The following is a 17,483-nucleotide window of genomic DNA, read 5'->3' on the forward strand; positions in this document are numbered from 1 at the left end:
TGACCCAAAGAACTGGTAGGGTAGCTCCAGTTCCTTGAATCAAAAGCCCTTTACAAAAATCAAAGCACTACTCAAAGAGAGAGCAGCGAAAAGACTAAAGGTAGAATAATAAAGGAGTTAAAAGAAAAAATAACTGAAAAATGCCAAAAATGGCAATAAACACGGGAACGGATACGAATTAAATAGAAAAATAATGGTGGAAGGAGAAAACGTATTGATAATAAAGGAAAGGACGTAGAGGAAACAAGTGTGAGTGTGTCCGTGTGTGTACTCACCTATATGTGATTGAAGGGATCGATTCACAGCTCCTGGCCCCGAAAATAAACATTATGTAGGATTCGAACCTGCACACTCCGCAGTAGTGTGTGTGTGTGTGTGTGTGTGTGTGTGTGTGTGTGTGTGTGTGTGAGAGAGCGTGCGCGCGCGCGCGTCTCTCCCTCCCCCGTCTATTCTTTCCATGCCTCTCACATGTCCAAGGCATGTGGGAGGGGGGGGGGGGGGAGGAAGTCAGACATGCTGCCCCAAGAAGAGAAGCTGTGACCCGTCAAGGAGGGTCGCTAGGGTCATAGGTCACTTCTAAAGATGAGCTAACAGTTTAGTCCAGCATCACCTCTCTTTCCAGCGTCGCATATTGAAGTGCACTCTCAATATATTGACGTGCACTTTGAACGCTTCCCTCTCTGAGGGGACGAGGGGGAGGTGGGAAAGGCTTCTGATCAACGGAACTGGAGCGTGTTTTTTGGTGTCACGTGTAGATGTAATGTGACGTGTGTACATGTGATGTCACGTGTAGATGTAATGCTGCGTGTGTACACGTGATGTCACGTGTAGATGTAATGCTGTGTGTGTACATGTGATGTCACGTGTAGATGTAATGTTGCCTGTAGTCATGTGATGTCACGTACAAAGCTTCAGAAACCTGAAGGGCTCTTGATCCATTGAATTAAAGTAGCCCATTCCCATCCAATCCCCAGGCAGTCTATTGCCCTTACGTGTTTAACGTTCCCCATGAATATACTGAGAGACAAGATAATGAACGACTGCCAGTGAATAAACAGATGAGTAATGAGGATTCGAACCGTTGCCCTTGCGTATAGCAGGACCAGAGCTGCACCAATCAGCTACGAAGGGTTCTAAGAGGATGATTTTTTACAACTAGCACAGCTAAGTTGCAGAAATACTGGTTATAAATCATCCTACTGGAACCCCCGTGGTTGAATGGACCACGGTTTGAGTCCTTGTCCATTCTCCTGTTTATTCATGATGACAGAGTTTCGAGAGGGGCCCCAGCGGCGGCTCCTGGGGAAGTACTCACGCTGGCGCTGCAGCAGGATCTTGTGGGTGTCGACGCCGTACTCGTTCACCACTGAGCAGTTGTAGGCAGCGAAGTCGTTGTGGGTCGTCTTGTTGATGGTGAGAGTCGAGACGACACCGTCAGCCCGCTGCTCCTCGTCCACGTAACGACCCTCTTCTGTACCCGTATACAAGCATAACATAAACCTCGTTTTCATGCTAATGGAGTGTTTTAATATTATTATTGGTTATTGCCAGTAGCTTGATAATTCTAAAATTTCGTGAAAATAAAAGCAAATCACACCAAACGAAGTCTTTAGAAATATTAAACTACCCTACATCGTAGTTGAAAAAAACTAATTAATGCACTATGATACTGATTTTACAATTTATGCATAAGATTATTACTATTAAAAGAATATTCATAAAGACAATGTGATACATTTGGAAACACTTGTGAAGTTTCTAGTCGAAAGCGTAGGAAGGAAAATCTGAGACTTGACTTACTTTTGGACCTCTAAAAGCTTTAACGTATTACCACTGGGGGATGAACACCTAACTAGCTTTATAGAAGCTCTAATTTCCTGGCTTCCAAGCCGGTCAAAGGTCAAGGTCAGACGTTTAAAGTTAATTGTCCAATTATCTTGAATTGCTGTGCCCTACCTTGAGATCAGACATTTGGAACTAGAGTATAATATTCTCCTCGGCTCCATTATAAAGTATTTCTGTATTTCTGGTCTTCTATATCTCTCCTTCCCTTCCCATTCCGACCATTCCACCCTCAACCCCTCTCTACCTTCACATATTTTCTTCCCGACTCGTTTTCAGAAAACAGAGGCTACGAGACCAAATTCATACTTTCATCATATTAAATAAGTTACACCTAATTAAGTATAAGGCTCTCTTTTCCAGTGCAATATAATGACACGAAACAATGGTATGGAACCCAGAGACGCCCCGGCATGATAACTGCTTTTCCACTTAGCAAATCAAAATTATAATTACACATTGCAACCTTTGCAAAGAAATAATCTTCATTTTGTGCTTTGAGGCTTAACATGTAAGTAGGAGCTTCTTTTCAGACTTGAAGAGAACTGTAGTAGTCTCCCCACGGAAGTTCTGACCGCAGAATCAGTTCGACGATCTTTAAAGAACCAACTGGGCATACAGTGTGCAAAGTTGAGATTCTACCGGTCATAAATCCTCTCCATGCAGTAGCCATCGGTATCCCGGTGTTTGGTACGAAGCACAGGATTCTCGGGTATTGGTATCCGTCTGCAGCACAATATCTTAAGGTTGAACTAGTAGTATCTAGACTCTAGAGATAGACCTAATGGTATATACGGTTTTGTGGATGGTATCAGACTGACACGAGTAGATGTGGTAACACTAGTAGTAGTACTGCGCAGTATAAGTAGTTGTATGCTATGCTTTGTATTTGCTACTATCTCTTCGGTAAATTATTTTTTTCATTATGGTGTGGCATGTTTTTCTGTCTCATATCGGTAATGGCCAGAGGAAGAGGAGGGTGTGGAGAGAGCTTTCTGCTTTACCATCCTTCCCACAACCATGCAGATAGCCATTCAGTCTACTTGCATCTCTGCCTGTCTGTCTGTCTCTGTTGTTAGAAAGCAGCTGCGACTCACCTGTCACCAATACTGTGCCCTCTCTGGTCCAGGTGACGGCTACGGGGTGAGGCACCGCCACTACCCCGCAGCGCAGCACCGCCGGCTGCCCCTCCGGCACCGCCACCACCGCCTGGGCCCTAATCAAGGGCGGGCCCCGCAGGCGAAGGTGAACCCGGCCTTCCAGGGGCGAGAAACCAGGGCTCCGAGCAGAGCAGATGTACAGCCCTGCGCTGGATGATGTAGCTGTGACAGCAAGTTCTGACCCACGACCCACCACCTGACGAGGATGAGACGTGAGCGTTAGGTGCGTGTTGTACGGTATTGTAGGTGTTAGGGGGTGGGTGCTAGAAGAATTTAAAGGAATGTAGGTGAGAGTTAGATGTTAGAGGTATTGAAAGGATCTAGAATCTTAGGTGTCAGAGGAATTTAATAGGTGTTTGGTGGGTACTTGAAAGATTAACAAGCTAGGTGAGAGGGATGTAGTGTTAAATGGTGCTAGAGAGATTTGGATGATGTTAGGAATGTTTCTGAGTGTTGTAGGTGCTAGGCAGGTGTTGAATGTTAGAAGTGTTAGGTTCGGTGTTACAGTATGTTGAGGATGCGCGTAGGTGCAAGTCGGCCGCTTGAGTTTGACTTAGGTGTTTGCGTGTGTTTTTTGTGCTAAGTGGTTGGCAGGTGTGTCGCCTCGAGTGAATTTAGCTTCCACATGCCACCTTGAACATCTGTAGTCTGTTATTAACCTAACACAATGTACCTGGGAATTTACTGAATTACCACAGCTATTGCTATTATTGCTACTGCTATTCTACTACTGCTGTGTTTACTAGTTCATTTCTACCACTATTATTACTACTACTACCGCCAATAATGTTGCCCCTAGTAATACTACCATTACTTATACTGTCATTACTGTTAATGATACTACCATTACTACCAGTAGCCCAGTACTGCTATTATTATTAAATGCCACTACAACCATTCCCATTACTGATACTACCATTACTATTAGTACAGCTACCAGCACCAGTACTATCACAGTTATAATTACTGCGTTTCTTTACTTCTATTTTTAAATCTTATTCGTCCCAGCTGTTCATTTAATCCTAATGAATAAAAGTTGAAAATAACTTAGATACACTAAAGTCATATTTTTTTTAATAATAAAACCATGCTTAGCTATGAGAAACTCTTTCTTTGTTAGTTTTTTAAATCGATGTATAATTTTTGTGAACCTGAGTGTTGCACAGTGTGTGTGTGTGTGTGTGTGTGTGTGTTACATATGTAGTATTTGTTTATACCGTACTACATTTTATAATATAAAGTTTAACTATTACTAGTACTATTACTACTACTACTACTACTATTATTACTGCTACTACCACTATTGCTGCTACTACTGTAATTCCATTGCTACTGCTATTCGCTACCATAACCACAATTGTTACAAATCAATTTTTACTACTATTGCTAGCACTAACAAGAGAAGCACAAGACAGCATATGTAGTAGCATTCGCAGCAGCAGCAGCAGCAGTAGTAGTAGTAGAAGCAGCAGTAGTAGTAGTAGAAGCAGCAGCAGTAGTAGTAGAATCAACAGCAGTAGTAGTAGTATTCACTGGCACTATCGACACCACTATCTCATCTCATTTTAACCAAAACTTTGTTGACACCTAAAACGTAGTAACAAAGAATGAGCGAGCTGACCTTGGCATCGTTGGGTCGCGACCAGGTGATATCAGGCGGAGGGTTGGCATCCACGCGACATCTGAGTGTCACCTGCTGGTTTGGCTCGGCTGACTGGCTGCTAGGTGCCGCTAAGAACATAGGCGCATCTGGAGTCAGAGGAAAAAAGACGAATGATTAAATCTTAGTGGATGCAGGCACGACAAGGACAAGTCTTACATTGGTTGGAAGGAGGTCAAGGACAGGGCAAATCTTACAGCTGTTGTAAAATGAACAAGGACATTATCAGATCTTGCAACTGCTGGAAAACTACAATGTCAGGTCCCAAAGCTGCTGGAACAAGAAAAACTACACTATCAGGCCTTGCAGCCGCTAGAACAAGAACAAATACACTATCAGACCTTACAGCTGCTGGAACAAGAACAACTACAGTACGTTCGGTTTAACGACCGTTCGTGTCTGGTTCTTTGCTTGAGGAGATGGACGATTTTGTTTTTGTTACAAACTTAATACGGCTGTTCTTAACAGTAATAGCATCACTATTATAATGATATCGTTGCTTCTTTCGTTAGTGTCGTTGGTTTGGGTGGCATTGTTAGTGTTTTGATTTTAGTGGTATTGCTAATGTCGATAATATTGTTGCGTTAGTGCAAATACTGGTTTTAGTAACGTCTAGCAGCTGCAATAAAGGCAAATTCTAATAACGCCGGCTAAGACTGTAAACACAGAGCAGTAAAGCTGTACGTGTAATACCTGTATTAACGGGGAAGGGGGAAGGGAATCTGCTTTGATAACTTTTGAAAGGTATTTGATCCAAGGGATTAGAGCTACCCTTCACTTCCTCGGATTAAACCCGATTGCCTCCCGTTCCCCAGGCACTGTACGGCCCGTGATTAGCGATCACACCGCAGTTAAAGTAACACAAAGACTTAGAAAACACAGCTATGGTCAGCAGTGTTGAGAGAGAGAGAGAGAGAGAGAGAGAGAGAGGGAGAATTATTATTGCTTCTGGCTGTCATTACCACTTGAGTAGAGACTGCTAGTAGCAGGTGGGGAGAGGGCGGAGAGACAGGGGGACACCCTGTATGCAAATGAGACGATTGGACTCGCTGGCGATAAGATCTTGAAGCTTCTCTACTACCTCCACCTCCTTCATCACCATCTTCTAGCATCAGCACACCACCACTACGACGTCCAACACCATTACCACCACAACAGCCACCACCACCACTATCACTACCACCATCACTGGTACCACTATCACTACCACCTATGATTTACCTACTCTCGGCCAGGCCCAGAGCAAGGTCTCCCTGTTGATTTCCTGGTCAGCTAGACTGTTGCTGTTGGTGACTCGCTGGCCCTTACCACCACAGCCTAGTTGATCTGGCACTCCGCGGAAGTAGAGAACCGGTTTCCTTTTCAAAACTTTATTTCGGCAATATTTCTGGTATTTTCAGGCAGCAGGTTGAATAGTCGAACCTCACAGACGCTTTCCATTGTTTTACGCTTCCTGTCATCTCTCTCTCAACCTCAGCATATCGCTGTTTGCAACAGAACTGCATGTACCGTTCACTGTTGTAGGTTCGGTCCTGTTTCGTAATAAACTGGTTTGTTGTATTCCACTGAGATGTATTCTTGTACTTCAGCTGTTTTTTCTGTGTACATTCACTATCTGCCTAAAAAAATAATGATATTCGTTCGCATGCCTCTATTTTCCTGACACGAAATTTAGTAGTCTCATTGTTTTCAAGTCGAAATTCGAGCGACTAAGGTAACAGTAACATTAGCTGGACTGTAATGATGTTTTGCATATAACAAGGTGGAAGTACCTGTAATCTTGGTTATTTGGCTCCTTTCTTAACATATCTGACCCCTCTGGTGCGTGCTTATTTATATATTTGCATATCTACTTGAAATGGTGTCTACATATATTACCTCTATCTTGTTACCACCACTGCCACCACTGTAACACAGCCCCGATTATCACCAGCAACAAAGTTACCACTATCACCATCATTACCACCCTACACCAGTACCACTCCTACCCTCCATTAGTACCACCACCACAAGCACTACCAGCACACGCCATTATCAGCACCACCACCACCGTAACACAGCCCCCGATCACCACCACCACCACCAGTAACCACCACTATCTCACATCAACACCGCCACCACCACCACACGTAATAATCAACAACACAACTAGCATCACCAGCACCGCACGTCATATATCACCACCAACCCAGGTATTACCATCATACAAGCTCTCACTACCAGGTTAAACACATCTCTAATTGCTTGTGTCTGTCTGCAATTGTCTTTTTAATGTCCTGTTATATCTTTATTTCTCTTGCTGTTTCAACTTAGCTGTGTGTGTGTGTGTGTGCGTGCGTCTGGCCATCTGTCTAGCTTGAGTCTGTCTATCCGTCGCTAAACAATGGACATAATCTCTGTACTCATCGATGTGTGTTTTCGGGGATCGAGTACTGGTTCCTGCGTCAGTCTGCATCTTCATCTAGCTATCCCTCTCTAAAATATATTTACATGTTTTTTTTTTCATCCTGTCTGCTTTTTATATGTCTGATGTTTTCTGCGTCTGTCAGTGTTAGTCAAGGTCTCTCTCTCCCTCTCTCTCATCCATTATCCTCAATCGACAAAAGCATGTACAACAAATTACTGGGCCAAGACAATGCCACTCACAAAGCACCAAGATAGATGTGGTTCTCTGTTGTTATCTTACCGCTGCTTAACTCTGTGTACATTGGTCTTATTTGTGTGCAAGTTTGCGGTTTACAGACTGACATTTATTACTTGAAAAATCTCTACGGAGGTGTACACACACACACACACACACACACACACACACACACACACACACACACACACACACACACACACACACACACACACACGCACGCACACACGCACGCACACGCAGAGTAGTCAGGAAATGGAATAGTTTGGGAAGCGATGTAGTGGAGGCAGGATCCATACATAGCTTTAAGCAGAGGTATGATAAAGCCCACGGCTCAGGGAGAGTGACCTAGTAGCGACCAGTGAAAAGGCGGGGCCAGGAGCTTGGACTCGACCCCCGCAACCTCAACTAGGTGAGTACACTCTCTCGCTCTCTTTCTCACACTATTTTCTTAACCAAGCAAAGGATACGTCTAAGTGTTAAAATTAATTATGTATTCACATTCAGTGGGACGATAAATTATCTACACGAAATGTGTTCGATGGTAAATGTTCTTTTGCATAAATGTGACTACCCGTGACGCCGTCACGTGTGTGTGTGTGTGTGTGTGTGTGTGTGTGTGTGTGTGTGTGTGTGTGTGTGTGTGTGTGTGTGTGTGTGTGTGTGTGTACGTGTACACACGTTCTTGTGACTAAGGGGAGTCATGGGGAAGTGAGTTCTGTGTTATTAACAGCACAAGACCATCCTTGCTAGGTTCTTCCCTCAGGGGGCGCTGGCCACTGTGTAAGTGTGTTTCTTGCAGCAGACTGCAACACAACTTCTGCTTTCTTCCCACACACAAGTTTGGATAGTCAACCAACATTATTACTAGCACTATTATTTTATTACTAATGCTATTATTGCATCAATTGCAACTATTGTTATTACTATTATTACTACTACTACTGTAATTAATACTGCTACCGGTACCGATACTACTAGTTCTACTATTACTCGTACTTACATTACTATTATTACTTCTATTGCTATCCTAGTACTACTATTCTACTACTCACATTTGACGTTGAGTGTTTGTGTCTTGCGCGTAGTACCGACAGCGTTGGTGACCTCGCAAGCGATGGGTGAGGCGTTGTCAGAGCGAGAGAGGACCCCCAGGGTGAGAGTGCCCCCTTGGGCACCCGCCACCTCCGAACCTCCCCTGAACCAGCGGTAGGTCACATCTCCCGGGTTGGCTTCTACTCGGCAGGTCACGGAGGCTTCCACACCCTCGGATAACTCGTCTAGAAAAGAAAGATTTTTTTATTTTTAGCTAAATTCTTTTAACATGAGTGATGTACTTTTTTTTGAGGTGCTAAACCTACGTGGGGTCATTGAGCTCTGGAACTCCTCCCGCTGTGTCCCTATTTCGTGAAAATTTCAACGTATCCGAGAGTTGCTCTACCAACCCGTTGCCAGACGTCACATATGTTTTTATACATTTATTTCTAAATATACTTATAAGTTTATGTATCACACTTATGATGAAAAAAAAATAGAGAAAGTTCCGAAATAGCCGTTCAGAATCACTTAAAAAATACTGAATATACGTTCCTAAAGGAGGAACGTGGAACGTGGGAACGTCAGCAGTGTGACCAACCTACTGTGTTTACATTATGATAGCGAAAGTCATTTGTGTTTCCCTGACACATGTCATAACTGGATGGTTTTATGAACGATGATCTGTGTCAGCCTGAACTGGCAGACTTTAGTAGGGCGATGAGGATATCATCAAACATTCCACTATGAGGATACCTTTGATGAGCTTCGAGAGTCTCGCTACTGTCGGAGCCCGGCCATAGGCCTGGCTCGTCTGGTACTTGTCTGGTCAACCAGGTTGTTACTGCTGGAGGCCTGCTGACCCCGCATAGGATATCATCAAGCATTCCACTATGGGGGATATCGTCAAGCATTACACTATAGGTTCAGTAGTTATTACTTGGGGAGTGGAGGGAGGGGGAAGAGAGGGGTGTCTAGATGCTAGCAAAGGACTCTTAATCCAAGGGATTAGAGCTATCCTCTCCTCCCTCGGATCAAACCTGATTTACCTCCCATTTCCCTGACGCTGTATCCACGTGCATTTAGCGACTCCTAGATCACCTAAATAAAGTCACCTGAAATTTTATCTCTAGCCCCTTAATGAGGTGACCTCCTAGATGGTCACCTCACGAAGTCGCCTTACGAAGTCACCTCACCTGGAGAGAAAACGAGTTGCACCTCGGGTGGATACTCGACGTTGAGGCGGACCTTGGCCGCCAGGGGTGTGTGTAGGGCGGGGTTGTGGGTGAGGCAGGTGAGGGTGCGGGCGTGGTGGTGGCGCGTGGGCGTGAAGGTGAGGGTGGCGTGGGCGTTGACGCGCTTCTCGTCATCCATCAGGTCCTGCGACAGGTGTACGCCCGTGTGGATCTCCGCCCCCGTCCCGTCCAGCCACTGGATCTATCACATACAGTAGATTGCATTTATGACTGTAACTACTACTACTACAACAACAACCACTATTACTAGCTACTACCACTACTGTTACTACAATTACTATTATTATTACTATTATTATTACTACTATTCTTTTCTACGTTGTTTTACGAAAAAGCGCTAAATCCATAGGGATCATTTGGCATATGAAGAATAGGAAGCAGGTTCATTCCGAGTACAGGGAGAGTAGCTCCAACTCCTGGAATCAAGAGCCCTTCAGTAGCAGCAAGGCAGCTCTTAAGAGGAGGACACTCGAGTACAAGTGCCAAGTTTGACAAAAATTCCTCACTAATGAGAATGAATCTCTCTGAAAAATAAGCGAAAGCAAAAGGCGAAAACTGTTTGGAAGGGCTGCCTTGATGTTTAAGTGCTCTTGATCCAAGGAAATGAAGGTGCCTTACCCCCTTCCCATCACAGCTGATATATCCCTATGGTTTTAGCTCAGCGCTGTATAGCCCTTGTGGCTTAGCGCTTCTTTTTGATTATAATAATAATAATATGGTTTTAGCGTTTCCCAATGATAATAATGATAATGTTAATAATTGATAATTGTTATTAATAATAATGAAATTATAAAAGGAACAAGTTATTTAATTTCACTGTGAAAACTCTGCTAAGACATTCGAGACTTCGTAAGATCAGACTCACGTCTGCTACATCTAAATTCTCTAGCTGGGAGAGTCCTTCCTGCAACGTAATATAACCCTGGCACCTTTATTTTATTACAAATGTTGATGGCTTTTGATGCCCTTGTGGCTTAGCGCTTCTTTTTGATTATAATAATAATGATGGCTTTTGAATAGGACGATATGGGAAAACGTTTTAGAGAATAGGTTGAAACGACGTAGATACGATATAATAAATAGCTAGAAGGCTGTTCCTTCTTACAGGATACAATGTAGACTTGACTGATGCCAGATTACTGTTTTAACAAATTTATTTCTGTGAAACTGTGAAGGAAAGTCTGTCCAAGAAGGTTTTACTGTAACGTTTCGATCTTGATATCATCATCAGGTCTTGATGAAGGTCTAAATTCAAGACAGATACATTATCTCAATAAAAGCTTGTTCTGCAACTTACATCTTTTCTTCACCATTGTCGGCAGCAAGTCATGAAGATGCAACTGATCAGTGCAATATTATGATCTCTTGTTCAACACCAACCTGAACTCTGGCATCAATAAGCTGGAGATTTTTTTGATTTCAAAATCCATTAATTACATTTATCTTCAATAGTGCAAGAATTTAATATCCTATTGTCCATTTAAATGGTTTATGTAATTGGATAAATATTTTATGCTTTGACACAAACGTATTAGCACAGGTGCATCTGTGGCAGAGTGGCAGTTAAACAATATGGTCTGCGTGATCCGAACTCTGTCGGGTCAAAAGGATAACGTGACACACATTGAAGGTAACGAGATCATTAAGAGAAATTTTGCTAAAGCTCAGTGCTCAGTCGAGAGAAAATCTTGATCTTTGTCCGGGCAACCTAGATACACTTGCTAGTCTTCCCGATGGGATCATATATAATCCTGGTGTCGCATCGCTGCCGATCACAGGGAAGAACTAAACTAGAATGGGGTCGCATAACGTTCAGCAAGTATAGGCACTTGGTCCACCAGTACCACTTCGTTCCAGTAGGAGCAGAGACCCTTTAGCTTAAGGGGAAAAAGGGTTCCAGGAGTTCTAAGAAAAAAGTGGGTTGCAGGTGTATCGAAGCCACTTGAAACCTAAAGGCTGCCACCTGTCTTTTCCAGCGACTCGGCTTTGTGAGCCAGATGGTTTATAGCTGGTCCATCCCAGGGTCCTCAATGACAGCTTGAGGAGCCCGAGACATTTCACAACATATATTCCCACAAATTTTGTAACTGTATACAGCTGAAAAACTTCAACAAAAGTGCTCTAATGTATTCTTGTAAACAGTGGGTTGGTAGGAGAAGAAATAATATACTTAAATGCCTTCTAGGAGACGTATGGAGCTTTTTTATGAAATCATTTGATTTACTTCTCCGAGTCTATCATGGTTCTCACTAGTGCTATTTCCTGACGAACAAAACATCGGCACTACCTGCCTGACGAAGGAAACATCGCTACTACCACCTACCTGACGAACGAAACATCGCTACTACCACGTACCAGACGAATGAAACATCGCTATTACCACCTACACAGCGCTGTATAGCCCTTGTGGCTTAGCGCTTCTTTTTGATTATAATAATAATATTACCACCTACCTGACGAATCAAACATCGCTACTACCACCTACATGAACGAAACATCTCTACTACCACCTACCAGACGAATGAAACATCGCTACTACAATCTATCTGACGAGTGAAACATCGCTACTACCACCTACCTGATAACCAAAACATCGTCACCACCTACCTCTGGTGCAGGTCTCCCGCCGCTACTGGAGCAGGTGAGGGTGAGCGGCACACCAGCGGTGGCCACCTTGGGATGGTCAACAGATGGTGGCTGGGGCGGCACAAACACGGTGAGACGCGCCACCTGCGAGCGTAGCGGCAGTTCCGTCGCCGATGACACTTGACACTGGTACTCTGCGTCGTCCTCCAGCGTCACCGGCGAGATTCTGAGACTGAAGTCGCCCTCCTCGTCAGCTCCGATCATCGAATACCTATAGAAGAGGCAAAGAATGTGTCAGGTAGCGGGTAGCGCTTCAGAGGTAGGGGAAGACGTACCGTGCTACAGGTAGAGGCGGTGGGAAGGGGGAGCCGATAATGGTGTTTGACTCGTCAGGAAACGAGACAAACATATCCTGACGCAGAATACGCTAACTGGAGTTTTTGGTCATATGACTGAGGCCTTCTGCCGGCTTACCCATAACCCCCCCCCCCTTCAAAAATTACAGATAGTATCATGTGATGTGCATGAAGGAGTGAATGGAAAAATAAGAAAGGAAGGGATGGAAGGTCAGGAGAAGGAGGAAAGGAAAAGTATATTTTGAATCGTTTATCTGGTTATTCACTTGAGAAGTGATCCCCAATACCCGGGAAGTGCCACAGTGACCTTGAGGGATCAAAGACCAGGATAGGTGGACCAGACAGTGCCACAGTGACCTTGAGGGATCAAAGACCAGGATAGGTGAACCAGACAGTGCCATAGTGACCTTGAGGGATCAAAGACCAGGATAGGTGAACCAGACAGTGCCACAGTGACATTGAAAGATCAAAGACCAGGATAGGTGGCCCAGGCAGTGCCACAGTGACCTTGAGGGATCAAAGACCAGGATAGGTGGCCCAGACAGTGTCAGTGACCGTGAGAGACCAAGAACCAGGATAGGTGGCCCAGGCAGTGCCATAGTGACCTTGAGGGATCATGATAAGTTTGAGATAATCAGTCCATCAGGGAGAACGAAGATAATCTCCTTAAGGTGGAAGACCCTCTTCACCATGTGGATGAGGGAGCCATGCCAAGGGGTCATCACCTGTGCCACAAGGGGATAGTTCACCTGAGGTGAGGGGAAAAGGAGGATACTATCGATAACCTGAGGGAAGGTTACATCTAAAAAAAAAAATATATTTATATATTCCTTGACCAGAGGGGTGGCGAGACATATTGGGGTATTGAGTAGGGTGAGGGGAGCGGCAAGTGCCCTCATGAACCGCTAGTCTGAGGGGAAACATGGGAGGTAATCAGAAAGATGGTCTGCGATGGGGGAGCCAAACGCAAGGTGAATTTAATGAAGATAAAACACACATTGTGTGTGTGTGAGAGAGAGAGAGAGAGAGAGAGAGAGAGAGAGAGAGAGAGAGAGAGAGAGAGAGAGAGAGAGAGTTATAAATAAAATTCATCTAAAAAACTCAGAGCACAGAATAAGAGAACAGGATAGGACAAGATAAGAAGGGAGGGGGGCACACTGTGGCCAGAGAAGCTGGAAAGCGGGAAGAAGAGGAGTGTAAGGAATAGAAAGAGAGACAGGAAGAGAGTAAGAGGGGAGATATAAATGAGTAGTGGAGGGATAGCGTAAAAGAGGGGAGAGGTAGAATTTACTAGGGAGGAGTGAATGACGGGAGGGGTGAGGAATAAATGAGAGATGGGAGAGAAGATGAGAGAGAGAAGTGAGAAAACAGAGGGGTGAGACGGGACAAGTGTGTGTGTGTGTGTGTGAGAGAGAGAGAGAGAGAGAGAGAGAGAGAGAGAGAGAGAGAGAGAGAGAGAGAGAGAGAGAGAGAGAGGAAGGTGGTGGGAGAGGAATGGATGAGAGAAGGGGAGGGGGTGAGAGTGTCGTGATGGAAGGAGAGAGGGGAGGGGAGGTGAGGGGAAGAGACACACAGGAAGCACCAATGATAATTATTTGCTCTGCGTCTCCGTGACAAACAAACATTTCAGGAAAAAAGAGGGTGAGGGGAAATGGTAAGGGGTGAGGGGAAATGGTGAGGGGAATGGCGAGAGGGGGAGGATGAGAGAGTGAGGGGAATGGTGAAGGTGAGATATAGAAATGAGGGGAAATGGTAGGAATAAGAAGGGGGTGGTGTGAGTGACGGAGAGAAGGGAGGGTGTCGGGGATTGAGTGGGGGTCAGGGATGAGGGGAGGGTGAGGGAGAAGGATAAGGGACACCATCTGAGGGTAATGTGAGCACACTGCAGGCTGATGAGGAGGCAGAGTGCATCAGGACAGCAGAGGGGAAATTCTCTGGCCTACTTTGCCACCTCGCCATGATGAGCTTATGAGAGCCCATGATACAAAGGGAGGAGAGAGAGAGAGAGAGAGAGAGAGAGAGAGAGAGAGAGAGAGAGAGAGAGAGAGAGAGAGAGGAGAAAATATAGTTATGGAGTGAAAATCTATGCAAATACCCCTCCCGATTTTAATATCTACAGTCTTGAAAAAGGTGTTGAGAGATAATTGCTACAGTAAGATCATTATATGTTGTAAAGTTGATGTCCTGTAAACCTTGGTCTGTAAGTTACTGTTTTCGTGGTGTTCTGTTCACTAACAGGATGTGCTTCTCTGTTGAATAATCTGGCCCCAAGAATTTTTTGTCTCTCTCTCTCTCTCACAAACACACACAGTAACCCACCTTTCGAAGCCCTCCAGGCCTCTGTGAGTTCCTAGACCAAAACCATCTCTGGTCCACTGGACCAGCCCCCTCCTGTTGACCACTCTGCAGGGCAGAACAGCTGTGGAACCCAGAACTGCGGTCTGGTGTGAAGGCATCGTGGCGAAGGTCTGGTCTACCTTCCTCTGTTGGTCCCCGCCCACCCCGCACGCCGCCCACGCCGCCGCCACCCACAGCACCCGCAGAAGTCTCATGCCCTGTGTCAGGAGAAACAAAAACAGAGTGATAAAAAAGGGTATTTAAAAGAATGCATCATTTTAGAGTTTGTCTCTAACTGCTGTAATACAGTACCACGATTTTATTGCAATAAGAGTTTTCTTATTCCGTTGCTACTGCTACTACTATTTAATAATAACATTAAGAAGAATGAGAAGAAGAAACATGAACAAATCCAATATTACCCATAAATGTAATGATGACAGAGGTCAAACAAATAGTGTATATGAACACATAAGTCTTGAAAGACCGTACAGGATACGTCCGATGAAAAGCAGGGATGCGATGAGCCCACTGAGAGTGAACTCAATAAGTGCCAAGGGACCACGACTCTTCAACACCCTGTCTTCATAAATAAGAAGTGCCAACAGACCCTTGGCTGTCTTCAAAACGAACTCGACAACTTTCTAAAATCATTTGCTGATCAGCCTGTCTGTAGTGCACACGTGGGGCTGCGGGCGGCAGGTACTAACAGCCTGATCGATCAGGTCAGCAACTAAGAGGACGGCTCTGAGGTAGGGCCACGGGAGTGGTTACCTCCGGAAGCGACTCCAGGTATCCATGAACTCCATATCCAGGCGTAGCCTCCTGGAATCCCATATTCCTCAAGAACTGCAAGAAACCATTATCACGTGCCTTAAATATTTTATGGTACTGGAGTCTGGACGCTGGAGTCATCCCACAGCCATTAAAGAAACACAGATATAATAGTCCAGCTCCACAAAGGTGGCAGTAAAGCAAATGCAAAATGCTATTGACCAATGGCCCTAACATTCTACATTATCATTGATAATGGCATGAAATCGCAGCAATTACATAGGTCAGCACGGGTTCCGAACAGGTCGCCAGTCGCAGTTGTTGAACCATTACGACAGTCTTTGATACTCCAGAAGACAATCAACATTCAGATGTACTGTGCACTGACCTCTGACAAGTGCGACCATAGAACAATAGTGCGCAAAATATTTGTAAAAAGAATAAGTGAAAAAATGGGCAGATGTATATTTCAGTTTAAAACAAATAGAACCCAAAGAATAAGATGAGCTACAGCGGAAAGTTTTTTAAACCGTGGTGCTCTCCACACTTCTTTTTCATTCTCATGTCTCATGGACAGGGACATAAACCATGGCACTACATCATTCTTTGCAGACGATGCTAGAATTTGCATGAGAGTGGCGTTCATAGCAGGCGTAACAAGCCTTCAAGCAGATGTAAAGCAAGTGTTCCAGTGGGCTACTGACGTTACTATGATATTCAGCGAGGACAAGTTCCAGTTACGACATTACGGACGGATTAAATAAAATCAAGATCGGAGTACAAGATAAACACGGATCACTAAGTAGAACGTAAGTCTAATGTGAGAGATCTAGGAGTGACAATGTCAGAAGATATCACGTTCAATGAACACAAACATGTTATTGTAACTTCAGTGATAATAATAGGATGAATAATTAGAGCCTTCAAAACAAGGTGCCTACTTTTCAGGTCACTAGTCCTCTGTAGACCAGAATAGTGCTATATACTAACGGCCCTTTTCAAGGAAAGCGAATTTATACTGTTCATATAAACTCAGTCAAGCACTTAAATTACTGGGACCGCTTGAGGCTTCCCTCGAACTGTACTCTTCAGAACGTAGGCGAGAAGGATAAATCATAATCTACACCTGGAAGATTCTGGAGGGATTGGAACCAAATCTGCTCACCGATATCACTGTATCTGAAAATAAGAGACTTGGCAAACGCTGTAAGGATATCTCCGATGAGTACACAGAGAGAGAACTCAAGTGTGAAATGATTAAATTTTTTTAACATCTTCCTTGTATAAGAGGAAGTACCAACAACATCTGTGTGTCTTCAAAACGGAATTAATAAATTCCAGATATCAATTCCTGATTAGCCAGGCTGTGGTTCAGGTGGAGGGAACCAACAGCCTGATTAATCAGGCCAACAACTACGACGCCTGGTCTGAGACTGGTGCGAATAGTGAATAATGTACCTTCCTCGTTTACGTTCCAAGCAATACATGAGTCACCTGTGCGTACAGTTCCTCCGCTCACAGGATAGGTGGCACTGCCCAATAAACTCCACCCTCGGTACAAGTGGCACTGCCCAATAAACTCCACCCTCGGTACAAGTGGCACTGTCCAGTAAACTCCACCCTCGGTACAAGTGGCACTGCCCAATAAACTCCACCCTCGATACAAGTGGCACTGTCCAGTAAACTCCACCCTCGGTACAAGTGGCACTGTCCAGTAAACTCCACCCTCGGTACAAGTGGCACTGTCCAGTAAACTCCACCCTCAGTACAAGTGGCACTGTCCAGTAAACTCCACCCTCGGTACAAGTGGCACTGTCCAGTAAACTCCACCCTCGG

The 17,483-nt window shown here is 44.6% G+C and overlaps 1 protein-coding gene across 1 annotated transcript in view; it reads right to left on the reverse strand.

The window, feature by feature from the left end:
- Positions 1-17,483, reverse strand: part of LOC128696622 (irregular chiasm C-roughest protein-like) — a 287,716-nt gene that overhangs the window by 42,552 nt on the left and 227,681 nt on the right. The window contains exons 2-8 of the mRNA XM_070094436.1: positions 14,856-15,091; positions 12,202-12,451; positions 9,535-9,775; positions 8,359-8,583; positions 4,624-4,751; positions 2,940-3,198; positions 1,316-1,471 (exon numbers count right to left, since the gene is read on the reverse strand). Of these exons, the coding sequence (XP_069950537.1) occupies positions 1,316-1,471; positions 2,940-3,198; positions 4,624-4,751; positions 8,359-8,583; positions 9,535-9,775; positions 12,202-12,451; positions 14,856-15,088 (1,492 nt within the window). The 5' untranslated portion in view covers positions 15,089-15,091. The remainder of the gene's footprint in view (positions 1-1,315; positions 1,472-2,939; positions 3,199-4,623; positions 4,752-8,358; positions 8,584-9,534; positions 9,776-12,201; positions 12,452-14,855; positions 15,092-17,483) is intronic.

This window comes from Cherax quadricarinatus, chromosome 46, assembly GCF_038502225.1.
Source record: "Cherax quadricarinatus isolate ZL_2023a chromosome 46, ASM3850222v1, whole genome shotgun sequence".
In the NCBI taxonomy this organism is placed as follows: Eukaryota; Metazoa; Arthropoda; class Malacostraca; order Decapoda; family Parastacidae; genus Cherax; species Cherax quadricarinatus.